This window comes from Lampris incognitus, chromosome 2, assembly GCF_029633865.1.
Source record: "Lampris incognitus isolate fLamInc1 chromosome 2, fLamInc1.hap2, whole genome shotgun sequence".
In the NCBI taxonomy this organism is placed as follows: domain Eukaryota; kingdom Metazoa; phylum Chordata; class Actinopteri; order Lampriformes; family Lampridae; genus Lampris; species Lampris incognitus.
Genome location: NC_079212.1, coordinates 143,009,107 through 143,037,087, shown reverse-complemented (window position 1 = coordinate 143,037,087; position 27,981 = coordinate 143,009,107). Strand labels below are relative to the sequence as shown.

Genomic DNA, 27,981 nt, shown 5'->3' with positions numbered 1-27,981 from the left:
ACGTGGACAATACCACGTGATAGAAAACGAGGGGGCGACCAATAGAGAATAGTGGCGGGGTGCAGAAAACATGTTACATCTCTGTCGATGGAGTTTCTGTGAAGTCCTACCTCGAATGAAACCACATGGACAATACCAAGTGATAGAAAACGAGGGGGCGACCAATCGAGAATAGTGGCGGGGTGCAGAAAACATGTTATATCTGTCGATGGTGTTTCTGTGAAATCTTACCTTAAATGAAACCACGTGGACAATACCAAGTGATAGAAAATGAGGGGGAGACTAATAGAGAATAGTGGTGGGGTGCAGAAAACATGTTACATCTCTGTCGATGGAGTTTCTGTGAAATCTTACCTTAAAGGAAACCGTTACATGGACAATACCAAGTGATAGAAAACGAGGGGGAGACTAATAGACAATAGTGGCGGGGTGCAGAAAACATGTTACATCTCTGTCGATGGAGTTTCTGTGAAATCCTACCTCGAATGAAACCACATGGACAATACCAAGTGATAGAAAACGAGGGGGAGACTAATAGAGAATAGTGGTGGGGTGCAGAAAACATGTTACATCTCTGTCGATGGAGTTTCTGTGAAATCCTACCTCGATTGAAACCACATGGACAATACCAAGTGATAGAAAACGAGGGGGAGACTAATAGACAATAGTGGTGGGGTGCAGAAAACATGTTACATCTCTGTCGATGGAGTTTATGTGAAGTCCTACCTCGAATGAAACCGTTACATGGACAATACCAAGTGATAGAAAATGAGGGGGAGACTAATAGAGAATAGTGGCGGGGTGCAGAAAACATGTTTTGTCAATTTTCTCACCAATGAATACTATAATGTTAATTTGGAACGATGTTAAATTTGTATCGTCTTACAACAGTAAATAGATTTTTGATAGTCACAAACCTTTTTGGAGGGGTCGCACCCCCCAAATCTACACAGACGGTACAGCTGAACATGTGACTAAATGTCAGTTGGTGAGCGAGTTAGAAGCCGGGTTCATAAGAAGTTACCGTGGGAGTCGGTTTTACTGTGTTCTCACTGAAGGATTTATCAGACCACCACTCTTAAGCATAAGCTTTCATGGGAACAAATCCGCCTTGTCATAATCTTGTGAAATGTTCATGTACCACATTGGAAATCCATTTTAAGTCTTTTTCTCGGGCTAACTGCTATCCGGAAGTTGAAATTGTGTCCCTCTTTCTTTTTTTCTTTTTTTCTGTTTAAAGTCATAATTTTGGACTTTGTGGCTAAGTCTCGTCACTTTTCTCTTCCATAGATAATGCCGCGATGGTGTCCCACACCGCAGTGAGTATACGTATCCTGGATGTCAACGACAACCCTCCTGAACTGGCCACACCGTATGAAGCCTCCATATGTGAGGACGCCAAGCCCGGCCAGGTAAGACTTGCATGCCGCCAACCATAATTGCAAAATCTGACAGCTCATGTCATGTACTGATGTCAAGTTTACAGTCAGAACATCCAGAGATTTTTAAAGTGCCACAGCAGTGTCACCAGGCGGCACAGTGGCGCTGTGGAAGGCGTGGTCGCCTCACAGCAAGAAGGTTCTGGGTTCGAGTCCTGGGGTAGTCCAACCTTGGTGGTCGTCCTCTGTGTGGAGTTTGCATGTTCTGCCCGTGTCATCAGTTTCCTCGCCGATGCCCGGCCAATCACCTTCCTCCTCCTCCTCCTCTCGGGACTCTCGCTCCCTACCTGCAGCAGTGTTGGGTTTGGAGCGTTTTCATTTGGGCGACACACAATAGCGACAGGCAAGTCCATGAATACTGGGATGGCATCCAGCGCCTTACCTGTGCCCCCGTCCACAGGGTTAGTGGTTGTGTCAGGAAGGGCATCCGGCGTAAGATTTTGCCAAATCAATATGCAGATTGACAAGCCCATACCGGATCGAACCACGGTCAGCATTGGTACTGTGCCCTCACAGGGTCCTGATGGAAACTGTAAAATCTGCTGTGGCGACCCCTGAAAAACAGGGAGAAAGCTGAAAGAAGGAATCTCATTTGGGCGACACAGGATGTGTCACACTGTCCCCAGATCAGTTCCGACGCTCTGCTAGTTAAGCCACGCACGTAATTTCCCCAAACAGTTTTGGTGCCAGAAAGCCATTTCCCCCCCCCTCCTTCTTGAAAGTGGGAGATTTAGCCGGTTTCGGGATGTTTAAAGTGAGAGTGACGAGTCCATCGCTGGTGTCACTGTTTGGGTTTTCACCTAAATCGGCGTGGCGATGAATTTATAGGAAGGGGCAGAGTAGGTGGGAGTGTGCCGACTAATGTTGCCGAACGCTGTTTCACAAGGGTCCTGCAGTGCAAGACATCAGTCAGAGCTTTTCATCTGTCACGGCAACGGTTAGACGCACATTTAATCCCGCCGGTGATGGTTGAGAATTTAATATCTTTTGTACGAGAGCGCACACACAGCGACACACTAATAAGTACCAACAGATGCTGTAAACGGATCAGCCACAAGGTCGTGAACTTGTGTAGCGGAGAACTGGTGATGCTGCAGGACAACAGCTATGGAGAAAAATAAAAACCTCAGCATGACTTTTTTGTTTTTTGCCCCCTTTTTCTCCCCCATTCTACCCGGCCAATCACCCCACTCTTCTGAGCCGTCCCGGTCTCTGCTCCACCCCCTCTGCCCATCCGGGGAGGGCTGCAGACGACCACATGCTTCCTCCCATACATGTGGAGTCGCCAGCCGCTTCTTTTCACCAGACGGTGACGGAGGATCACACTATTCCGCCCTCTCCCCTGAACAGGCGCCCCCGACCGACCAAAGGAGGCGCTAGTGCAGCGACCAAGACACACACCCACATCTGGCTTCCCACCCGCAGACACAGCCGATTGTGTCTGTAGGGACGTCCGACCGAGCCGGACACAGATTCGAACCGGCGATCTCCGTGTTGGTAGGCAACGGACTAGACCAGAGCGCCACCCGGACGCCCCGCCTCAGGATGACTTTTAAGCGCTCTGTTCTTGTACGCTACTCAAAGCAGTAACCACTTGCAATCATCAGCCCGTCCAAAAAATAATAATAATAATAATCAAGTCATCATTTAATTCTGTGGCCGCATCCAATCCAGTCCAAGGCCAGTTCCTCCCACTGATCACCATCAAAAATGGACGGAGTCATTACGGCGTTTTACTCCTTACATAGTCAACAGGCCCCGGTCTCAGTTGGATCCAATTACCATGTGCAGAGCAAAGGAATAATTAAAAAAGCGAGGCTTTCAAGTGGGGCCTCCATGCTGGAAGCTACATTTGCATGTGTAATGAGGCTCAGGCCTCCCCCCCCTCCCCCTTTTATCCACAGACTCTTAAACTGCCCACGGGCCCTCTGCGCCTCCGCAACACACGGTCCGCCTGCACCTCGGCAGCAACAGTGTCTGGTCTGATCTCGGGCACTCCCACGTCGTTCCCCCTTCCTTCTGAGAGAGCCCACATTAACCTTCAACCGCTAATCATACAGAGACTATTAGTTCTCCAGCCAAAAAAGAAAAAGGCGAGAGAGAGAAAAGAGAGCGCCGCTGGCTCCCAGCGATGTTTAAGAAAAGGTCCTTTAATGCTGTCATTAGAGAGACAGGCAGTTAAAATATTTCACACTGCAATTATGGTGCAAGGGGGAGTGATCTGAAATGTGAAGGTGAATGAAGGAAAACATGAAAAGTTGTATCAGTTTTGAAATCCATCTGTCTGTCCGTCTCCTCTATCTATCTCTCTGTCTGTCTGTCTGTCTGTCTGTCTGTCTGTCTGTCTGTCTGTCTGTCTGTCTTTCTGTCTGTCTGTCTATCGATCTATCTGTCTGTCTGTCTGTCTGTCTGTCTGTCTGTCTGTCTGTCTGTCTGTCTATCTAGCTAGCTAGCTTTCTCTCTATCTGTCTATCTATCTGTCCGTCTCCTCTATCTATTTGTCTGTCTGTCTGTCTGTCTGTCTGTCTGTCTGTCTGTCTGTCTGTCTGTCTGTCTGTCTGTCTGTCTATCTATCTAGCTAGCTAGCTTTCTCTCCATCTGTCTGCATGTATAACTGTAAAAAGAATCTAGCTTGCGTGCCATAGTGTACTACCTCTTACATATATATAATACATGGCAGCATGGTGGTGCAGTGGTTAGCGCTATCGCCTCGCAGCAAGAACGTCCCGGGTTCAAACCCTGGGTTTGTCCAACCTTGGGGATCATCCCAGGTCGTCCTCTGTGTGGCGTTAGCATGTTCTCCCCCGTGTCTGCGGTGGGGGGTTTCTCCGGGTGCTCCGGTTTCCCCCACCATCAAAAAAAGACATGCATCTTATGGTTACTACTGCTGTCTGTGCCCCTGACCGAGGCACGGCGAGACCAACTGGAGGTGGTCCCCGGCCGCTGCTCCTAGCTACACAGCTAGGATGGGGTGAATGCAGAGAGGGGTTTCCCCATGGGGATTAATAAAATATCTCAAAATCAAAAAATAATTCTTTTGCCATAGTGTCTCTTTCATATACAGACTGTATTGACCTCATCGATCTATCTATCTATCTATCGGCCTGTCTGTCTGTCTGTCTGTCTGTCTGTCTGTCTGTCTGTCTGTCTGTCTGTCTATCTATCTATCTATCTATCTATCTATCTATCTATCTATCTATCTATCTATCTATCTATCTATCTATCTATCTATCTATCTATCTATCTATCTATCTATCTATCTATCTATCTGTCTGTCTGTCTGTCTGTCTGTCTGTCTGTCTGTCTGTCTGTCTGTCTATATATCTATCAATCTATCGATCTATCTATCTATCTATCTATCTATCTATCTATCTATCTATCTATCTATCTATCTATCTATCTATCTATCTATCTATCTATCTATCTATCTATCTATCTATCTATCTATCTATCTATATATCTATCGGTCTGTCTGTCTGTCTGTATATCTATCGATGTATCTATCTATCTATCAGAAATTTATAAAGGATTGGACCCTTTAGTTGACTGGTTAACGCAGTCGCCCGTGGTGTGAGAGACCCGGGTTCGCGTCCCGGCTGCGGCGGTTCTCGGCTGCCCCCCTGAATTCGCTAGACTGGTGTCAGAAGTGGGACGGTGAGGCCGCGAGGCCATCGGAAGCTCGTGCGCCCAGCTGATATGCTGAAGCGTGGGATGCGCTTCCCGAAGGGGGACGCTGATCCCCGCGTTGGTAGGCAACAGAATAGACCGCTACGCTACCCAGATGCCCCAGAACACCCCTCTTTATCATGTCGGCTGTTCCTTAACTTCCCTCTCTCTCTTTTTTCTGGTTTTTTTTTTTTGGCGTATTCGTAATAATTCTTCGAGTGGGGTCGGCTGCTGAGACTAACCTTCGGTAGGGGGCATTCTAACGCTCATTCTCAGCCACAGGTGGGGGGGAGCATAGGGGTATTCTGGGAAAAGTGTTGTCTTCGTCTTGTTTTTCTGGTGTTGAAAGAACTTGCTGTGTTCTCTCATCCTCTTCATCTAAAACCACTGGGGGGGGGGTACACGAGGTGCAAATACACTGTCATAGACTGAAGGATTTGCTGTATTCGCCTTGATGTCTCGGAGATGCGATTGTCTTATTTTGTTTGTTGTTGTTGTTGTTGTTGTTGTTTTGGGTTGTTATTTATTCTGTTTCATCACATGGATAAGATCCTTTGTTCTGAGTCCAACCCTGAAGGAGGAAGAATAAGACAAACGTCTTGTTAAACTGTCATCCAGGCTGTACGCCTGCTCAGGCAGATGGTGAAATGAACTTTTTCCCGGTGGAGAATTGATGTCATTTGATGACGTAATGACGAGCAGAACGAACAGTGATACCGGGTGCTGAATGGCGTTTTTTTTGTACAAGAAATAACATTAAGGGGCGTCCGGGTAGCATAGCGGTCTATTCCGTTGCCTACCAACAAGGGGATCACCGGTTCGAATCCCCGTGTTACCTCCTTGGTCGGACGTCCCCACATACACAATTGGCTGTGTCTTCGGGTGGGAAGCCGGTTGTGGGTGTGTGTCCTGGTTGCTGCACTAGCGCCTCCTCTGGTCGGTTGGGACGCCTGTTTGGGGAGGCTGGGGGGAATAGCGTGATCCTCCCACGTACTAAGTCCCCCTGGTGAAACTCCTCACTGTCGGGTGAAAAGAAGCGGCCGGCGACTCCACACGTATCGGGGGAGGCATGTGGTAGTCTGCAGCCCCCCCGGATCAGCAGAGGGGGGTGGAGCAGAGAGCAGGGTAATTGGCCAGGTACAACTGGGGAGAAGGGGGGGAGGGAAATAACATTAAACCCAAAATATGAATCACAGAATGGCCACGCTCACTAAAACTCTCCATGAAATAGAATTAATAATCAATAGAATTAGCAGCCTGGCATTAAAATACACTCTCACTGTTTTCACGTTATCGTCTCATTTCAGATCAGGAGTTTTCATTTAGAGTCATTAACAGATGTCCTTATTGCAGCAGAGCTCACCTAATGAAGAGCTATATGTCTTTATCTAGATGTGTGAAGATATAGCTCAGAGTAGAGAACTTGGTTATTTATCAAGTGAGAGTTGGGGAATTTTTTATGGGGGGGGGGTTTCCCCCTTTTTTTTCTCCCCCATTGTACCTGGCCAATCACCCCACTCTCTGAGCCGTCCCGGTCGCTGCTGCACCCTCTCTGCCCATCTGGGGAGGGCTGCAGACTATCGCATGCCCCCTCCCATAGATGTGGAGTCACCAGCTGCTTCTTTTCACCTGACAGTGAGGAGTTTCGCCAGGGAGACTGTCCTCCGCCAAAAAACGACCCCATAGGTCGTTTGTGCAAGCAGCTTATTATGATCTATAGTTAAGCGGCTTCTAGCGGTCGTGCTGCCAGTAGTAATCTTAGTTACTATACTAGACGGCGAAACAACACAGAAACACACTGACTACCTTTATTAGCCTGTCTGTGAGGCGTTGTAAAAAGGACGTCAACAAGTAGATAAAAACCCACAATGCACAAAGGCGAGGAGTATCTGCGGCATATCTCCTGCCGCCGGTAGGGGGCGCTAATTTAGGAAACGCTCCTGTGGGTCGTATTAGAGGGTATACGACTTATGTGGTCGTAGGGGTTGGAGGACTTGTAGGACTGACCAGAGGAGGCGCTAGTGCAGCGACCAGGACACATACCCAAGTCCGGCTTCCCACCTGCTGACACGGCCAATTATGTCTGTAGGGACATCCGACCAAGCCAGAGGTAACACGAGGATTCGAACCGGCGATCCCTGTGTTGGTAGGCAACGGAACAGACCACTACGCTACCCGGACGCCCCCCAGATTTGGGAGTTTGACAGCCGAGCACAAAGATTGGAGCATTAATGGATTTAAGCGCTGGCTATTTTATCACCGTGTTACGAAGGTGAAAGTGAAGACAGTGTGAAGCTATGTGACCTACTTCATGTCTGCTATCTCTCCTGACTTTCTTTACGTGTTTTTTTAATTTCCACGAAACAAGGCTGCCACGTTTAAGCAGCAGTCAGTAGTTTGCCTGCACTGTAAGCTTCGGTTTTGTTGCAGCACCACAGAATGCAGTTCATAAATCTGGACTCTCAAGACAATGCGGAGGCTGCTTGGACACGGACATGCTTACTTCTATTACTCTCTCACCTGGCATATAAGTCAGACGCTCTCTACTCGCACCGTCTTGCTTTGTGGATGTGGTAAATTAATATTCAGTTTAGTCGCTTGCATGAATGGGAGTGATGTAGCGGGCTGTCAGTGTTTTGTCGTATTTCTAGCATGTCTCATCTGTAAAGTTCGGCTCGAGAGACAACGCGTCACACAAGATAATGGCCCTTTGCTTTGCCCATGCAAATCAGCCACAAAATGCCCGGTGGAGATGGGTGTTATCTCATGGCTGATAGCAGTAGTTGATTATCGCTAATAGTGATTTATTTTAAGAAGACGACACTTTATTGTCACTGTACATACATTGAACGACATTAGTCCTCTGCGTTTCCCCCGTCCTCTACACATACACTGGCTAGTAACAGGGGGCAGCTGCAGCGCCCGGGGACCGACTCAGGATCAGTATGCTTTATTCGTCCCCGAGAGGAAATTGGGTTCTATTACAGACACTCCCACTCTAGTAAAGAGAAAACTAACAAGGTACAAGATAACAACAAAATAGAAACAAACTGAAATAAAAGAAATAGAATGGGAGCAAAATATAGGAACATAGTATAACACCCTATCTATACTGCACTGCCGCAGCACAAAACAAACAGCACAGACAAAACCCGACAGGCTAAAACAAGTCGACGTGCCAGTCCAATGACCATTAACCCCGAGAGTCTGACCCTCTGAGGGAGGAGTTGCAAAGGTTGATGGCCACGGGCAGGAATGACCTGCTGTGGCGCTCCGCGGTGCATTTCGCCAGAATGAGTCTATTACTAAAAGTGCTCCTGTGCCCGACCGGCACGTCATGGAGTGGGTGGGAGGCATTGTCCATGATGGCACATAACTTCCAACAGCGTCCTCCTCTCAGAAACCGCCGCCGGAGAATCCAGTTCCACCCCCACAACGTCACCGGCCTTGTGGATCAGTTTATTGAGACTGTTTACGTCCGCTACCCTCAACCTGCTGCCCCAACACACAACAGTGAACAGGAGAGCACTGGCCACCACAGACTCATACCACATCCTGAGCATTGTCTGGCAGATGTTGAAGGACCTCAGCCTCCTCAAAAAGTAGAGATGGCTCTGTCCCTTCTTCTAGAGGGCCTCGGTGTTCTTAGCCCGGCCCAGTTTATTGTCCATATACACCCCCAGGTACTTGTACTTGTTCCACAGTGTCCACACTGACAGTGGGAGGAAACCGGAGCACCCGGAGGAAACCAATGCAGACACAGGAAGAACGTGCAAACTCCACACAGAAAGGACCTGGGACGGCCTGGGGTTCGAACCCAGGACCTTCTTCCTGTGAGGCAAGAGTGCTGAGCCACCGTGCCACTTTATGTCTTAAGCATTCAATCAAGCTGTCGCTAATGGAGCAGGGTACACAGGTTATATTTGAGTGGGATATTTGAATATGTGCTGTATACGAGATGTCGTTTTAGACGGGGGGGGGGGAGACAAAAATATTGATTGCAGGTCTCTAAAGATAGGAAGAGGAATAATTGTCAGGGGCTGTTTTTCATGCTTTGCGCTCGGCCCCTTAATTCCAGTGAAGGGAAATCGTAACACTAGAACGACCGGGATTTCACTCCTACCCAAAACGACCATGGGCGGTCAAAATAACGGCCGGTTTTTAAACTCTATGTTCTGTCAAGATAAATACCCAATTGAGATATTAATGCGTTACATATCTTAGTATGTCTGCTATAAAACTAACTGACACCAAGATTAACATTTTAACAACTTTAACACTATTTTGCAAACAATTTAAAATGGCCGCTGTCCAATGACTGTAAGTACTGCAGCACCTCGGTGGTAGTCGTGGTGCGTCTGTAACGGCGTCTGTAACCAGACATGTTGGCAAGAATCAATAAATCAAGTTTAGACTGTTTCTCTGCACTGGAGGACGCTAGTGTGTTTCTGGGACAGAGCAACGAACCTCAGGAAGGTAATGATGCCACCAACACGCGTCATAAATACTGACATGACGCACACGATGACGCGCAAATTATGAGACGGTCATGTTGACCGTTCTTGGTCGTTTTAGGTAGATCTTATCATATTTATTTATTTATTTTTGTGTGTGTGATTGATCTAAAACTCATTTTCATGCAAATATATGCAATTTTAGGAGAATTCAGGGAGCGGCAGGTCTGTATCTTTTTTTTTTCCCCCCGCAAAGTTATTATACTTTGAAATCCATTATGGCCACAATGACCATTGGTCATTCTAGTGTTAATGCGACAATGACCTTCTCGAAAAAGTTATGCAGCAGTTCAGGGGAAGGCCCTTTCCTGTCTCATCATGACAAAGCCTTTGTGCACAAAGCGAGGTCCATAAAGACATGGTTTGCAGAGTTTGGTGTGGAAGAACTTGACTGGCCTGCACAGAGCCCCGACCTCGACCCCAACCAACACTTTTGGGATGAATTGGAAGGCCGACTGTGGGCCAGGCCTTCTCCCCAACGTCAGTGGCCAACCTCACTGATGCTCTTGTGGCTGAATGGGAGCGAATCCCCACAGCCATGTTCCAAAATCTGGTGGAAAACCTTCCCAGAAGAGTGGAGGCTGTTATAACAGCAAAGGGGGAGGAGGGGGGCTCCATATTAATGCCCTTGGTTTTGGAGTGAGATGTTGAACATCACACACAGGCGTGATGCTCAGAAGGCCACATACTTCTGGATATGTAGTCTAGGCCTGTCAGATAGCATTTGAAATTCGAATGTACATTCGAATTATGGTAATAATATTCGAATTTGAATATGAAAATATGAAATTCGATTTTTTGTAATATATTTTTTTAATATATTTTTCCCCCTTATTAATATTATTATTATTAATGCACACACGTTTAAATGGAAATAAATGATGGTTTCGTGAAACGTATTTTATGAAAATAAGCATAGCCTACATCCGTAGTAAAACCGGAAATTAAAAAGCTCTTGTCAGTTCCCACGCCGAGCGGGCGGGCTCATAGAACACAGGAAATGGCGGAATCCGAGAAGAACGTTGGCTGTGACCCAAGCGCTAGCACTAGCACTAGCACATCTCCTGCGAGAGTCATTCATACTCCACAACATCTGAGAAGTTACGTATGGAAATTCTTTGGGTTTTGGGCTGTTAATGGGAAAATCGAAGAGAGAATATATCCACACCTCGGGAAGATGGCTCAGAGATACCTCGCCGTGCCAGGGACATCCGTGCGCTCTGAGCGTGTCTTTTCTGATGCGGGAAACATAGTCACCAAAAAAAGGAGCGCTCTCGAGTCTGAACACGTGGACGCTTTGGTTTTTCTCGCAAACCACTATTAGCACAACTTCTTATACTACTACAGTGAGTAGGACTCTTGATTTTATTTTTTTAAGCCCCGTGGGTCATGGATAATTTACTATGCCTATGTTACTTACGGTAAATTCGTTAACACCATCTGGCCTTTTCCTAGTCAGATTTATTTTACTTGTATGTTACTTAGAGTAGGCCCTAGTTAACATCATCTGGCCTTTTCCTAGTCAGATTTATTTTATGTTTAGGGGTGCTCAACAACAGTTTTTGGACTAATATGTGCGGACAATGTGCTGGAGTTGTATGTTGTCATAAATATGCTGTTAATAAAAACACGGGCTACAATAGACTTACTCTCTCTGTATTGATTTTTGGGGGTGATATGCAAATTCAAGGTATTCGAATGCCATTCGAACCTCAGTGTGTAATATTCGTTATTCGTTCGAGGCCTATTTTTGGCATTCGTTCACAGCTCTAATGTAGTCAGTGCTTAATGTGTAAATCAGGAGGTGCTGGGTGGTGTTGTGATGGTTCAGCGGGAGAGAAAAGTCACATAACAATTCCACAGTGCCTGGAGCACACTGGATAACACTCTAGCTGTTAAAACTACACAAAACTAATCACAAACAAAGCATCATTTATTTACATTTACTAATCAGCATTCACTATAATCACTCAAACTCAGCAGGGGGGTGGTGTAGAAACGGCTGTTTACAGTTTGCAGCTCTCTCTCCCCCTCTGTCTCTCCCCCTCTGTCTCTCTCTGACGGTCCCTTCACTTCCCTGTCATCTCCCTTCTGTCTGTGGATGCTACAATGGGGGGAAAGGGCGTTGGGGTTGAAAGTTCTATTTACAACCACGAAAAGCCGGCAAACGAAGAAACCGAACTGAGTGCTGTGTTCTGTCTGTCCCGTCTCCTCCGCTCCGTTTCAGTGCCACGGACAGCGCCATCATTGCCACCCTGTTGATCTGCCCGAACTGCTTTGGCCTGCTTAGTGTCTGACTGACCCGCTGGTTTGAAGAAATTCAACAAATTTGATTATCTTTGAGCGGCATGGTGACACAGTGGTTAGCGCGGTCGCCTCACAGCAAGACGGTCCTGGGTTCGAGCCCTGACGTAGTCCATCCTTGGGGGTCGTCTCGGGTCGTCCTCTGTGTGGAGTTTGCATGTTGTCCCCGTGTCTGCGTGGGTTTCCTCCGGGTGCTCCGGTTTCCTCCCACAGTCCAAACACATGCAGGTCAGGTGAACTGGCTGTACTAAATTACCCCTACGTATGAATGTGTGGGTGTGTGTGTTGGCCCTGTGTGATGGCCTGGCGGCCTGTCCAGGGTGTCTCCCCACCTGCCGCTCAATGACTGCTGGGATAGGCTCCAGCATCCCCGCAACACTGACAGCAGGATAAGCGGTTCGAATAACGGATGGATGGGTGGATGGATGATTATCCCCCCCCCCCATTTTCTACCCAATTGTATCCGGCCAATTACCCCACCCCCTCTGCCGATCCGGGGAGGGAGGCAGACTACCACATGCCTCCTCTGATACATATGGAGTTGCCAGCCGCTTCTTTTCACCTTAGAGTGAGGAGTTTTGCCAGGGGGGACATAGCATGTGGGAGGAGCACGCTATTCCCCCCCAGTTCCCCCCTCCCCAGCCCCCAAACAGGTGCCCCGACCGACCAGAGGAGGCGCAAGTGCAGCGACCAGCACACATACCCACATCCAGCTTCCCATCCGCAGACACGGCCAATCGTGTCTGTAGGGATGCCTGACCAAGCCGGAGGTAACACGGGGATTCGAACCAGCGATCCCCGCGTTGGTAGGTAACAGAATAGACAGACATGCTATCCGGACACCCCAATTATCTGTTTGACTATTTACCGGTTTCCTCCTCGTTGCTGAGGTATCCTCATTCAAACCGCAGTAACATTAGCTAAGGTGACGCGCACAATCTCACACTGTCCAGGCATCACAAAGTGACCTGACATCTCTCACTTACTATTCTAATCAGATTTAAAATGTAGCCAAAATAAACAAACACGTGATTAATGAGTAACTTCACTGGGAAATAAAAGAATGACAGAGCAGATAACATGAAATATTACGCAAAACGTATTTACAGATTTGGGTAGTGACAAAGGAGGTGCCGGATCCAATCCGGGAGATCCAGCACAAATGAAGCCCTGTGTGTAGTGTGGTTTTGCAACTGTTATCTTGACTGCCCCCTGTGGGGCCGGTGCATGTGAGAGGTCTTTTAGGAAATGTGAAACATTTCGATTGCACATAAAAAAATTGGACTGACGGGAATTTAACCACTGCAAATGTCACACAAAGGTAAGTGATAGGAAATACTGAAGAAAAGTCACGCTATCATCTGCAAACAAAAGTATCGTCGTGCAGAATCCCTTTGAACCGTGTGGTAGTTTCAGGGCCAATTTGTAAACTCTCTCAAATCATGACGTTTGCTGCTATCGCGCACTAAAGTTTTGTTAGAAATGTTTAATTCTACCAACACGGGGATCGACCGTTCGAATCCCCGTGTTGCCTCCGGCTTAGTCTGTGGGCCGTGTCTGTGGGTGGGGAGCCGGATGCGGGTATGTGTCTTGGTTGCTGCACTAGCACCTCCTCTAGTCGGTTGGGGCACCTGTTTGGGGGGGGGGTAGCGTGATCCTCCCATGTGCTACGTCCCCCTGGTGAAACTCCTCACTGTCAGGTGAAAAGAAGCGGATGGTGACTCCACATGTATGGGAGGAGGCATGTGGTAGTCTGCAGCCCTCCCCGGATCGGCAGAGGGGGTGGAGCAGCGAGCGGGACGGCTCAGAAGAGTGGGGTGATTGGCCAAAGTTGGATTGGGGAGAAAAACGGGGGGTGGGGGTGGGTGTGGGTGGTATATTTACTGTGTCTTGTAGTGTAGCATTATCTGGAAGGTGTGTTCTTTGTAGTTGTGGTTTCAACGTTGAATCTAAAAAAGGCTGATTTTCCTTTCCTTTTTTGTAACCAACCTCATTAAACAACCACACAAACAAACAAACACACACACACACACACATATACAAATGTGTAGGCTTTACTCAAAAATACAGACATGCCCCCCGGCGTGTGTGCACACAGACACACAAACACACACAAGCATGCACACACAAATGTGCACATTTACACTCAGTCACAGGCGTGTTCCCTTATCGGCGGCACACTTTTTCAGATGTCAGATCAGCCTCCAGTTTACCCGGCTAATGAGGAGCTCTCCATTGACTCCTGTCGCGAGCTCCCTGGATCGGGTTGAGATTCTGGTGGAACCACAGAGAAAATCAGATTAGTTTAAGCCTTTTAACTGTGCCGAGTTTGATCCCATTTGGGGGTTGGCACACAACACATTTTGTTCGTGTTCACAGGCGGAGTGCAGGAGGTGCAGCAGGAGTCGGGTCGGGGGCCTAGGAGTAAATAATGGAATTGGGTGACAGTTGGTAATCAGCTTTGGCTCAGGGACACGGTTCAAACCGGTGGCACGACGCGGAAAAAGGCAAATGGCTCCTCGCGTTTCGTTTACGGTTCTGTCTGAGTCTGACGCAGATGGATGTTCCAAGACAAAGAAGAAGACAGGAGGGGAGCTCGGAGACAAAGAAGAAGACAGGAGGGGAACTCGGAGACAAAGAAGAAGACAGGAGGGGAACTCGGAGACAAAGAAGAAGACAGGAGGGGGAACTCGGAGACAAAGAAGAAGACAGGAGGGGAACTCAGAGACAAAGAAGACAGGAGGGGAACTCGGAGACAAAGAAGAAGACAGGAGGGGAACTCGGAGACAAAGAAGAAGACAGGAGGGGAACTCGGAGACAAAGAAGAAGACAGGAGGGGAGCTCGGAGACAAAGGAGAAGACAGGAGGGGAACTCGGAGACAAAGGAGAAGACAGGAGGGGAACTCGGAGACAAAGAAGAAGACAGGAGGGGAACTCAGAGACAAAGAAGACAGGAGGGGAACTCGGAGACAAAGGAGAAGACAGGAGGGGAACTCGGAGACAAAGAAGAAGACAGGAGGGGAGCTCGGAGACAAAGGAGAAGACAGGAGGGGAACTCGGAGACAAAGGAGAAGACAGGAGGGGAACTCGAAGACAAAGAAGAAGACGGGAGGGGAACTCGGACACAAAGAAGAAGACAGGAGGGGAACTCGGAGACAAAGAAGAAGACAGGAGGGGAACTCGGAGGCAAAGAAGAAGACAGGAGGGGAACTCAGAGACAAAGAAGACAGGAGGGGAACTCGGAGACAAAGAAGAAGACAGGAGGGGAACTCGGAGACAAAGAAGAAGACAAGAGGGGAACTCGGAGACAAAGAAGACAGGAGGGAAACTCGGAGACAAAGAAGAGGACAGGAGGGGAACTCGGAGACAAAGAAGAAGACAGGAGGGGAACTCGGAGACAAAGAAGAAGACAGGAGGGGGAACTCGGAGACAAAGAAGAAGACAGGAGGGGAACTCGGAGACAAAGAAGAAGACAGGAGGGGAACTCGGAGACAAAGAAGAAGACAGGAGGGGAACTCAGAGACAAAGAAGAAGACAGGAGGGGAACTCGGAGACAAAGGAGAAGACAGGAGGGGAACTCGGAGACAAAGAAGAAGACAGGAGGGGAGCTCGGAGACAAAGGAGAAGACAGGAGGGGAGCTCGGAGACAAAGGAGAAGACAGGAGGGGAGCTCGGAGACAAAGAAGAAGACAGGAGGGGAACTCAGAGACAAAGAAGACAGGAGGGGAACTCGGAGACAAAGAAGAAGACAGGAGGGGAAACTCGGAGACAAAGAAGAAGACAGGAGGGGAACTCGGAGACGAAGAAGAAGACAGGAGGGGAACTCGGAGACGAAGAAGAAGACAGGAGGGGAACTCGGAGACGAAGAAGAAGACAGGAGGGGAACTCGGAGACGAAGAAGAAGACAGGAGGGGAACTCGGAGACAAAGAAGAAGACAGGAGGGGAACTCGGAGACAAAGAAGAAGACAGGAGGGGAACTCGGAGAGAGAAAACCCCAGAAGTACAGAAGGTAGACAGGGAAAGGAGTTGAGGAGATATTTCTATACAAGCATAGAATAACTGTGGAGGCATCCGGGTAGTGTAGCGGTCTACTTCGTTGCCTACCAACACAGGGATCACCAGTTCGAATCCCCGTGTTGTCTTCGGCTTGGTCAGGCGTCCCTACAGACACAATTGGTTGTGACTGCGTGTGGGAAGCCAAATGTGGGTGTGTGTCCTGGTCACTGCACTAGCGCCTCCTCTGGTCGGTCGGGGCGTCTGTTCGGGGGGGGAATAGCGGGATCCTCCCACGCGCTACGGCATCCTGGTGAAACTCCTCACTGTCAGGTGAAAAGAAGCGGCTGGTGACTGCACATGTATCGGAGGAGGCGCGTGGTAGTCTGCAGCCCTCTCTGGATGGGCGGAGGGGGTGGAGCGGCGATCATAATGGCTCAGAAGAGTGGGGTAATTGGCTGGATACAATTGGGGAGAAAAAGGAGCCCCCCCCCCCCGAAAAAAAGAAAGAAATATAGTTTGTTTAGCCAACCTCTCTGATCCGTGTGTCTTCTGGAGACATACTTAACCAGAGATGATCTGTCTTCAGCTTTCCTGACTCACTGTTCACAGACGAGACACCCTAAATAAAATGACGCTCTCATTCCACAACAGCGAATGGTAAAGATTTAGCTGTCTGTCTTCCTCCGTCATTGCATCGGGTGTTTTGACAGTTGATGGACAAAAAATGTTGACAATTTCACTTACATACAAAGTCACACTTGGCTGTTCTGAAAATAAGAGGGTGTGGCAGATGTTTGAAATGTGCTTTTAATAATGCACTGCTTTCAATGGATGTGCATACACAGCCAGCATTGCAGCAAAGCTCGACTACTGGAAGCGCTACATGAACCCCAATGCCTGCTTGTACGTTTAAGGGGGTTTTTTTCCCCCGGGGTAATGAGGTCCAATATCTCTCTCACCGAAAATGTGAGATGGTGGATACAAGTGGCTGAAATGAGTTTCCTCCGTAGGGTGTCTGGGCTCGGCCTTAGAGATAGGGTGAGGAGCTCGGACATCCGGAGGGAGCTCGGAGTAGAGCCGCTACTCCTTCGCGTCGAAAGGAGCCAGTTGAAGTGGTTCGGGCATCTGATTAGGATGCCTCCTGGGCGCCTTCCTTTGGAGGTTTTCTGGGCACGTCCAACTGGGAGGAGAACCCGGGGTAGACCCAGAACTCGCTGGAGGGAGTCCATGTCCAATTTGGCCTGGGAACACCTTGGGATCCCCCAGGGGGAGCTGGAGGGCGTTGCTGGGGAGAGTCTGCAGTGCCCTACTTAGCTTGCTGCCACCGCGACCCGACCCCGGAGAAGTGGCTGATGAGATGAGATGAGATGAGATGAGATGAGATGAGATGAGATGAGATGAGATGATGAGAGGCCCAATATGCTCAACTTCATTTCACGTTCAGTAAACAACGACACATAGTGTCATAGATTTGAAGCGGTGTGACTTTGTTGTGAACGTTGTTGTCTGAAGTTGGTAATTGGAATCGGTCTGGTATCAGCTGCACATTTTCAACTGCGTATCTAACATTACATATGGTCGGGCGGCACAATGTACCAGTGGTTAGCGCCGTTGCCTCACAGCAAGAAGGTCCTGGGTTCGAACCCCAGGCCTGTCCAGTTCCTTTCTGTGTGGAGTTTGTGTGTTCTCCCCGTGTCTGCGTGGGTTTCCTCCGGCAGCTCTGGTCCCCCCCACCATCAAAAAGACATGAATTCTGGGGTTAATATTCCTGTCTGTGTCCCTGAGCAAGGCAATGGAAAGAATCAATCAATCAGATTTTATTTGTATAGCACTTTTCACACAAACAAATGTAACACAAAGTGCTTCACACAATAAAACAATAAATCCCCCCCCACACACACACACACAAAAAGTACAGGCAAATTTCACAAAAGTACAGACAAGTTCAAAGCTGAGCTAGTAAAATAAAAGTGCCATAAACACTGATTAATTAGAAGTAACAACAGAGCAGAATATGTAAAAATAGCAAAATATATAGAACACACACACACACACACACAAACACTATGAATCTAGCTGTAGGCTGTTTTACAAAGTAAGGTTTTTAACCTGCTTTTAAATGTGTCCAGTGTGGGGGCCTCTCTCAGGTCCTCAGGCAGGGTGTCCAGTGTGGGGGCCTCTCTCAGGTCCTCAGGCAGGGCGTCCAGTGTGGAGGCCTCTCTCAGGTCCTCAGGCCGGGTGTCCAGTGTGGGGGCCTCTCAGGTCCTCAGGCAGAACGTCCAGTGTGGGGGCCTCTCTCAGGTCCTCAGGCAGGGTGTCCAGTGTGGGGGCCTCTCTCAGGTCCTCAGGCAGGACGTCCAGTGTGGGGGCCTCTCTCAGGCCCTCAGGCAGGGTGTCCAGTGTGGGGGCCTCTCTCAGGTCCTCAGACAGGGCGTCCAGTGTGGGGGCCTCTCTCAGGTCCTCAGGCAGGGCGTCCAGTGTGGGGGCCTCTCTCAGGTCCTCAGGCAGAGTGTCCAGTGTGGGGGCCTCTCTCAGGTCCTCAGGCAGGGCGATCCATCTACTTGGGGCTTAACAGAAAATGCAGCTTCCCCTGCTCTAGACCTGCACGAAGGATGGTTAAAAGACCACTGCCATTGGACCAGAGAGTCCTCGCTGGTTTGTAAGGAGTTAACATGTCTTTTATATAGCGTGGTGCAAGGCCATTTAGCGCTTTGTATACGATTAAAAGAATTTTAAAATCAATTCTAGCTTTAACGGGGAGCCAATGCAGAGATGTAAGAACAGGTGTAATGTGCTCATACCTTTTAGTTCTGGTGAGAACACGGGCTGCCGCATTTTGAATTAACTGTAGTTGGCGCACAACTGATTTTGGGAGGCCGGTGACTAGTCCATTGCAGTAGTCTAGTCTACTTGTTATGAATGCATGGAGTAATTTCTCACAGTCTGATTTGGATAGAAAGCCCCTTAGTTTTGAAATGTTTTTAAGATGGTAGAAGGCTGATCTTGTGAGATGGTTGATGTGGCTCTTAAAATTCAGATTACTGTCCATGATTACACCAAGATTTCTAGCTTGACCTTTGCACTCCAGAGGCAGAGAGCTGAGATGAGCTGTAGTTCTCTGTCTCTGAGTCTTTGCACCAAAAGTAAGTATTTCTGTCTTGTCTTTGTTCAGTTGTAAAAAGTTCTCTGACATCCATAGGTTAATATTGTCAATACACTGAATTAGGGAACATATGGGATCTAAGTCATCAGAAGATAGGAATATGTACAGTTGTGAATCCTCTGCATAATTATGGTAATTTATTTTGTGTTTCTGTATAACATGTGCAAGTGGGAGCATAAAGAGATTGAATAGTAGTGGTCCAAGAATCGAACCCTGGGGTATCCCACACAGTATACCCACTTTGTCCGAGGAAAAGTCTCCAATAGACACAAAGAACTGCCGGTCCTCAAGGTAGTATGTTCTAAACCAGCTGAGAACCGGTCCAGAAAGGCCGACCCATTTTTCTAATCTCTCTAGCAAAATATCATGATCAACAGTGTCGAAGGCGGCACTGAGATCCAGGAGCACAAGAACAGACAATTTATTAGAATCTGTGTTCATATGCAGATCGTTCACAACTTCGATAAGTGCTGTTTCTGTGCTATGGTGAGATCGAAAACCTGACTGATAAACGCCTAGAAGGTTGTTGGATATTAAGTAGTTATTAACTTGAGAATAAACTGTTTTTTCAAGGATTCTGCTGAGGAGTGGTAAGAAAAACTGGAGTTGGTCCCCGGGCGCTGCAGCTGCCCACTGCTCCTATACAACAGGATGGGTTACATGCAGAAGACACACATTCACTGTAACCTTAACAATGACAAAGTGGCTTTCTTCTTCTATTGTTTACATCATATCCTGATTAGACACTTAGCACTGTAAAATAGATGCTTTTGCAGCGGTTCCACAGAGCTAAAGTTGGCATGTCTGAGTCATGTTTTAAATGAACCGACAACCCAGAAAAGCAAGCGGACACATCAGAAACACTTCAAAACTTTTATCTAAAGATTGATTTGTTTGTGCGGGTTGAAGGCGATAGGGAACGTCTCACTTGCATCTCTGTGAAATCCTGCCGAGAATGAAACCACATAGACAACGCCAAGTGACCGAAGACGAGGGGGGGTGGGGGGGTGTAGAGAAGATATAGTTTGGCGGTTTTCTTACCAGTAAGGATTTTCATGTTAATCAAAGAAATGCAAACCCTTAACTTATCACAAAGGCATATATTTTTAGATACACTTGCTCACAAACGTTCGGCTCAGCTGTGTTTAGATGGCTCAGCTAAACGTGAGACCAAAGCTCTGTCCAAAACTGCTCCCTATTTGCTGCATAGTGCCCCATATTTACCCTCCTCCATTTTGTTTGAGCAAGTGTCCAAATTCTTCTTCTTTTTTTCCTCCCCTCCTTTTTCTCGCAATTGTACTTGGCCACTTAGCCCAGTCTTCTGAGCCGTCCCGGTCGCTGCTCCACCCCCTCTGCCGATCCGGGGAGGGCTGCAGACTACCACATGCCTCCTCCAAAAAATGTGGAGTCGCCAGCCGCTTCTTTTCACCTGACAGTGAGGAGTTGCACCAGGGGGACGTAGCACGTGGGAGGATCACGCTATTCCCCCTAGTTCCCCCTTCCTCCCGAACAGGCGCCCCGACCGACCAGAGGAGGCGCTAGTCTAGCGACCAGGACACATACTCACATCCGGCTTCCCACTCGCAGACACGACCAATTGAGTCTGTAGGGATGCCCGACCAAGCCGGAGGTAACACGGGGGATTCGAACCAGAGAGCCCCCTGTTGGTAGGCAACGGAATAGACCGCCACGCCACCTGGACGCCCTGACTGTAGAATGTGTTGCACACTATAGTGCCCTCAAAAATTCCCACAACGCAACTGCAAATGTTAGTTTCCAACATAGGAAAACCACTTCATCTTAAAAATTGCAGAATGCAATATGAAAATGTGTAGGGAGTAGTGAATGAGGCAACGAGGAGATGATTCTGGGCACAGGTCAAATGTCACTTAGTGAATGGGTGAGACAGAAGCCAGGTTCAAGAGGTGCTTTGCATGTAAAATACATGAAAAATGCACAAATGATGACTGTTACACAAAACTAGCCCTTATATCGTCATCATGCACATACTTTGAAATATCCGAACCTCCGAGTCGAGCGGCTGCTGTCCCGGCTTTCATGTCTTGATCTGCCACCCCTCCCCGTCCGCTGAAACCTCCCTGACTGACACGGGAACGCAATCTGGGTCCCGCGGTGTGATGCTCGCCCACCCCCTGGCATTTATCTGACTGGATACACAGGGACACATATCATACAGTGTGGAGTGTGCAGGGAGGAAAACCAAATACTAAGTATAGCCCGGGGTGACGGAGGAGGCCTGTCAGCCTGGCCCCGCCATCTCACAGATGGCCGAGCAGGTCACAACAATGGATGCCCCCCGTCCCCACCCTCACCATTCAAAATGAAATGCACTCACACACACACACACACACACACACACTGTCTTTCACTCTTCCTCGTTCTCTCACACACTCACTCTCAAACACATAAACGTGAACTCACTTACGGCCCCTTTTCCATTGCATGGTACTGGCTCAAGTTGACTCGACTCGCTGGTCATTTGTGGGCATGTTGACCGGTTTTTCCTCCCCTGTCCACCAGCGCCCCACACGAGCATTTTATTTTCAAAAAAGTCAACAAACCCAACTGTAAATGTGTGCGTCACATGAGCAATATTAGTGTAACTAAGAGATTCACTGACAACAAAACATATTTAACACACATCACCAACTATAATACATGTTCCATAAGACTCGCTTTGGCATTTCCTGGTTATAAGCACAGCTGTTCAATTTCTCTCTAACCAATCAGTGGTCAGATTTTATTTATATTTAAATAAATAACTTTGTCTAAAGAAACATTCAACGGTAGGGAAAGTGCTACCAATAATTTATATTTCTTTATATTTAAAGAAATATAAACACATTTTAGTCATATTTTTTGTTTATATTACTTATTTTTATTCATATTTAAATTTGGATATTTGTATTTATTTTATAAGATTTTATTTATATTTATAGATTTTTATTTATTTACTTTACAAGATTTGATTTATATTTAAATGAATAACTTTGTCTAAAGAAACATTCAACGGTAGGGAAAGTGCTCCCAATAATTTATATTTCTTTATATTTAAAGAAATATAAACACATTTTAGTCATATTTTTTGTTTATATTACTTATTTTTATTCATATTTAAATTTAGATATTTGTATTTATTTTATAAGATTTTATTTATATTTATATATTTTTATTTATTTACTTTACAAGATTTGATTTATATTTAAATGAATAACTTTGTCTAAAGAAACATTCAACGGTAGGGAAAGTGCTCCCAATAATTTATATTTCTTTATATTTAAAGAAATATAAACACATTTTAGTCATATTTTTTGTTTATATTACTTATTTTTATTCATATTTAAATTTAGATATTTGTATTTATTTTATAAGATTTTATTTATATTTAAATATTTTTATTTATTTACTTTACAAGATTTGATTTATATTTAAATGAATAACTTTGTCTAAAGAAACATTCAACGGTAGGGAAAGTGCTGCCAATAATTTATATTTCTTTATATTTAAAGAAATATAAACACATTTTAGTCATATTTTTTGTTTATATTACTTATTTTTATTCATATTTAAATTTAGATATTTGTATTTATTTTATAAGATTTTATTTATATTTATATATTTTTATTTATTTATTTTACAAGATTTGATTTATATTTAAATGAATAACTTTGTCTAAAGAAACATTCAACGGTAGGGAAAGTGCTACCAATAATTTATATTTCTTTATATTTAAAGAAATATAAACACATTTTAGTCATATTTTTGTTTATATTACTTATTTTTATTCATATTTAAATTTGGATATTTGTATTTATTTCATAAGATTTTATTTATATTTAAATATTTTTATTTATTTATTTTACAAGATTTTATTTATATTTAAATGAATAACTTTGTCTAAAGAAACATTCAACGGTAGGGAAAGTGCTACCAATAATTTATATTTCTTTATATTTAAAGAAATATAAACACATTTTAGTCATATTTTTTGTTTATATTACTTATTTTTATTCATATTTAAATTTAGATATTTGTATTTATTTTATAAGATTTTATTTATATTTAAATATTTTTATTTATTTACTTTACAAGATTTGATTTATATTTAAATGAATAACTTTGTCTAAAGAAACATTCAACGGTAGGGAAAGTGCTGCCAATAATTTATATTTCTTTATATTTAAAGAAATATAAACACATTTTAGTCATATTTTTTGTTTATATTACTTATTTTTATTCATATTTAAATTTAGATATTTGTATTTATTTTATAAGATTTTATTTATATTTATATATTTTTATTTATTTATTTTACAAGATTTGATTTATATTTAAATGAATAACTTTGTCTAAAGAAACATTCAACGGTAGGGAAAGTGCTACCAATAATTTATATTTCTTTATATTTAAAGAAATATAAACACATTTTAGTCATATTTTTGTTTATATTACTTATTTTTATTCATATTTAAATTTGGATATTTGTATTTATTTCATAAGATTTTATTTATATTTATATATTTTTATTTATTTATTTTACAAGATTTTATTTATATTTAAATGAATAACTTTGTCTAAAGAAACATTCAACGGTAGGGAAAGTGCTACCAATAATTTATATTTCTTTATATTTAAAGAAATATAAACACATTTTAGTCATATTTTTTGTTTATATTACTTATTTTTATTCATATTTAAATTTAGATATTTGTATTTATTTTATAAGATTTTATTTATATTTATATATTTTTATTTATTTATTTTACAAGATTTGATTTATATGTAAATATTCCACTCCATCCATCCATTAGCTGGACCGCTTATCCTGTTCTCAGGGTTGCGGGGATGCTGGAGCCTATCCCAGCAGTAAATGTAAATATCATTTATATTTTATCTATTTCATTTTATTTATTTATTCATCGTGGTATTTTCATGTCACCTTTTAGTATCGTTGGTACCACCTCGATGGAGGCGGTACCAACAAAAAGTGAGTAGAGTTGAGTCGAGTCGAGCCGGTACCATGCTGTGGAAAAGGGGCAATACACATCTCACACACACACACACACACAAACCTACATACATATCTCTCTCTCTCTCTCTCTCTCTCGCTCACACACACACGCAAATATGATAGCACACTTACGCAGCACAAACACATGTACACAAACGCACAATTCGTTCAGGCCCATACGCAGGACAGACATGAAGCACTCTGGAAACCAACAGAGAAAAGGAGGGAAACCAATGAAAGGGCCGAACCTTCACCGCCGCAGCAATAAACCCAGACACACAACTCAGCATCGTCACACTGAGAGTTGTGTAGCACGATGAATGAGTTGTGTGTCCCCGGCGCTCCTTCTATAACCCCTGATGTTACCGTTTTACACAAGGCCAAAAAAAAAAACCCCCAGAAAACAAAGCAGACGGATGAGTGCAGCCACTCCAGCACTTCCCCCACTAGGTTGGTCCGCCAGCGCGGCGTGTCAGCCTTGAATATGCAGTTGTTGTAATGTTGCTGCACATGTAACCCCGCGGTGTTACGCTACCGCCTCCCACAGCCGTGTCTGTCGGCTCGCTTTAAAGGGGCTCTTCTGTTTGTTCTCGCAACTCGTCCTGCCGCGACACCGGGGCGGCTGATTGTTTGTTTGTTTATTTATTCATCTGAATGAGAAAGCGGCGGTCCTCTCGTGAACTTTGCCCTCCCACCCCCCCAACGGCTGCTGCTGTGCTGCAGAAAGGCCGGTTTTGCAGCGACGCCGGAGATTTAAAGGGGGGGGGGGAGGGAGGGAGGGTCAGACGAGGGCGCCGTTAGATAGGAATCTAATTAGGTGATTGTGCTTGAGGGAGCTTTGCTGGCCGCTCGATAAACTCCCACACACTCCCTCTTTCCTGCGCCTCTCTCGCTCCCCCTCGCCGTCTCGCTCTCTCTCATTAGTGCACTCTCGCCCTGCAACACTGGCTGAGAGTGCTCGTGTTGCAGGAGCTGTCGTAGCATGCAGATCATGGCTTACTCCCTCTCTTCCCCGCCACCGCGTGTAATTCTTCAAAGAGGAACAGTTGAATCATCCCGTGAATGATAACAAGGCCATTGTTTATGGGGCTTTCTCATTACTCTCTCACCGCCAGCCTGCAGGAAGCAGGAGAAGGGGCACCTGGTTCACAAAGCGGCAGGGCAACAAAATAAATACAATCAGGCCTCTGTGGTAACACGTACACGATGCATTCATCTGTGTTTTGCAACATGTATATATATATATATATATACATGTAGAGAGAGAGAGAGAGAGAGAGAGAGAGAGAGAGAGAGAGAGAGAGAGAGAGAGAGAGAGCTGATGATTGCTTATGGCATGAAACAGGCTTGTACTGTCTCATAAAGAATTTACTTGACTCACTGGATTACATATATGGCAGTACGATGGCGCAGTGGTTAGCGCGGTCGCCTCACAGCAAAAGGTTCTGGGTTCGAGGCCCAGGGTGGTCCAACCTTGGGGGTCGTCCCGGGTCGTCCTCTGTGTGGACTTTGCATGTTCTCCCCGTGTCTGCGTGGGTTTCCTGCGGGTGCTCCGGTTTCCTCCCACAGTCCATAGACATGTAGGTCAGGTGACTTGGCCGTACTAAATTGTCCCTAGGTGTGAATATGTGTGTGTGTGTGTGTGTGTGTGTGTGTGTGTATACAGGAATCAGACCTGGAAAGTTGTGGGAAATCAAATAAGTTCACTTTTACTGAACATGTGCGTTGATTATCTTTATGCTAGTAATAATAATACAGCAAAACTACACAGTTAGCTTGGCCTCTGCCCTCTCACCTTTCCCCTTTACTATCACCAAAGGTATTTACGTCCACTATTCTGAAATGAGAATCACATGCACCCTTTCTATCAGCAGTAGATGCAGGTGAACTCAAATAGAAATTTTTAGGGATCCAAGCATGGTAGGTGCTTGAACCCAGTAGTTGTAGTAGTAGTAGTAGTTCTTCTTCTTGTTCTCCTCTTCCTTCTTCTTCTGCTGCTTTTCTTTTTCCTTTTCATCTACTTCTCCTTCTACTCGGCTGTGGTTCAGTCTCAGCCATTGCTCATGGTCTTCTTCTCCTCCTCCACCTCCTCCTCCTCCACCTCCTCCTCCTTCTTCTACTGCTGCTTTTCTTTTTCATCTACTTCTACTCCTACTCAGCTGTGGTTCAGTCTCAGCCAGTTAGCAGGGTCTTCTTCTTCTTCTGCTCTTCTTTTTCATCTACTTCTACTCGGCTGTGGTTCAGTCTCAGCCTGTTAGCAGGGTCTTCTTCTTCTTCTGCTCTTCTTTTTCATCTACTTCTACTCGGCTGTGGTTCAGTCTCAGCCAGTTAGCAGGGTCTTCTTCTTCTTCTGCTCTTCTTTTTCATCTACTTCTACTCGGCTGTGGTTCAGTCTCAGCCAGTTAGCAGGGTCTTCTTCTTCTTCTGCTCTTCTTTTTCATCTACTTCTACTCGGCTGTGGTTCAGTCTCAGCCAGTTAGCAGGGTCTTCTTCTTCTTCTGCTCTTCTTTTTCATCTACTTCTACTCGGCTATGGTTCAGTTTCAGCCATTGCTCAGTGTACCAAAACTACATTAGCTGTGTCTCCATCCAGTTGTGCAGCGGATTTTAGGAAGACTCTTCTAAAGCGGCACAGTAAGTAGTGAATTAGTGCCTTCCCAACAAATCTGTTTAAGCGGATAAAACCCTGAACATAGTTTCATGTCCAAGCTCATACATTCGTTGTGCGACAGCCAGGAGAAAGACGGACAAGTTGAGATTAAGAAACAGCTGATCACGAGATTAAATTCTATTCACATTTCACTTTCTATTTTACAACTGTGTTTCCATCGCCCGCGCTGCACATTAAGTCTTTATCGACAAAAGCAAAAACCACGTTAAGCGGGTGTAAAAACTTTTTGGCGATATTGGGGAAGTTTTATCAAATTTTGATGCTTCCACCCAGCATTTCTAATGTGATACTTCATAATGCACACTACAGTGCATCCGCATCACTATCCTCATCCGCATTCAGAGGGTGCTACCCAAGAACTGCCAGATGCTGCTGTTCCCGGTTACCTTCGAGGAGTCTGTGGAAGTTTGCCCAGCACATTGTGCCTGACCCCCAACGTCATCAAGCTTAAGCGAGAGGAGGAGACATTAGAAACCATCAAAACAGTACTATGTGCTTTGTAACAGCAAGGAGGAGACGTTCCAAGCTCTCTGCAACATCTACGGAGCCATCACCATAGCCCAGGCCATGATCATCTGTCATGTGATTCTCTGCAGATTTTCTTGGCTCACTCTTTCATATTGGCATTGTGTGTCTAGATGTCTAGGTGAAGAAAAGAGTGTAGGCAGGGTGGAGTGGGTGGAGAAGAGTGTCAGGAGTGCTTTGTGACAGAAGGGTACCAGCAAGAGTTAAAGGGAAGGTTTACAAGATGGTAGTGAGACCAGCTATGTTGTATGGTTTGGAGACAGTGGCACTGATGAAAAGACAGGAGGTGGAGCTGGAGGTGGCAGAGATGAAGATGATAAGATTTTCATTGGGAGTGATGAAGAAGGACAGGATTAGGAAGGAGTATATTAGAGGGACAGCTCAGGTTGGACGGTTTGGAGACAAAGCAAGAGAGGCAAGATTAGGATGGTTTGGACATGTGTGGAGGAGAGATGCTGGGTATATTGGGAGAAGGATGCTGAATATGGAGCTGCCAGGGAAGAGGAGAAGAGGAAGGCCAAAGAGGAGGTTTATGGATGTGGTGAGGGAGGACATGCAGGTGGCTGGTGTGACAGAGGAAGATGCAGAGGACAGGAAGAGATGGAAATGGATGATCTGCTGTGGCGCCCCCTAACAGGAGCAGCCAAAAGTAGTAGTAGGAGTAGTAGTAG

At 45.7% G+C, this 27,981-nt stretch overlaps 1 protein-coding gene across 1 annotated transcript in view; it reads left to right on the top strand.

Moving 5' to 3' along the window:
• Positions 1 to 27,981, top strand: part of LOC130132862 (cadherin-22) — a 147,043-nt gene that overhangs the window by 88,449 nt on the left and 30,613 nt on the right. Inside the window, exon 7 of the mRNA XM_056301884.1 lies at positions 1,291 to 1,412. Within this exon, the coding sequence (XP_056157859.1) occupies positions 1,291 to 1,412 (122 nt within the window). The remainder of the gene's footprint in view (positions 1 to 1,290; positions 1,413 to 27,981) is intronic.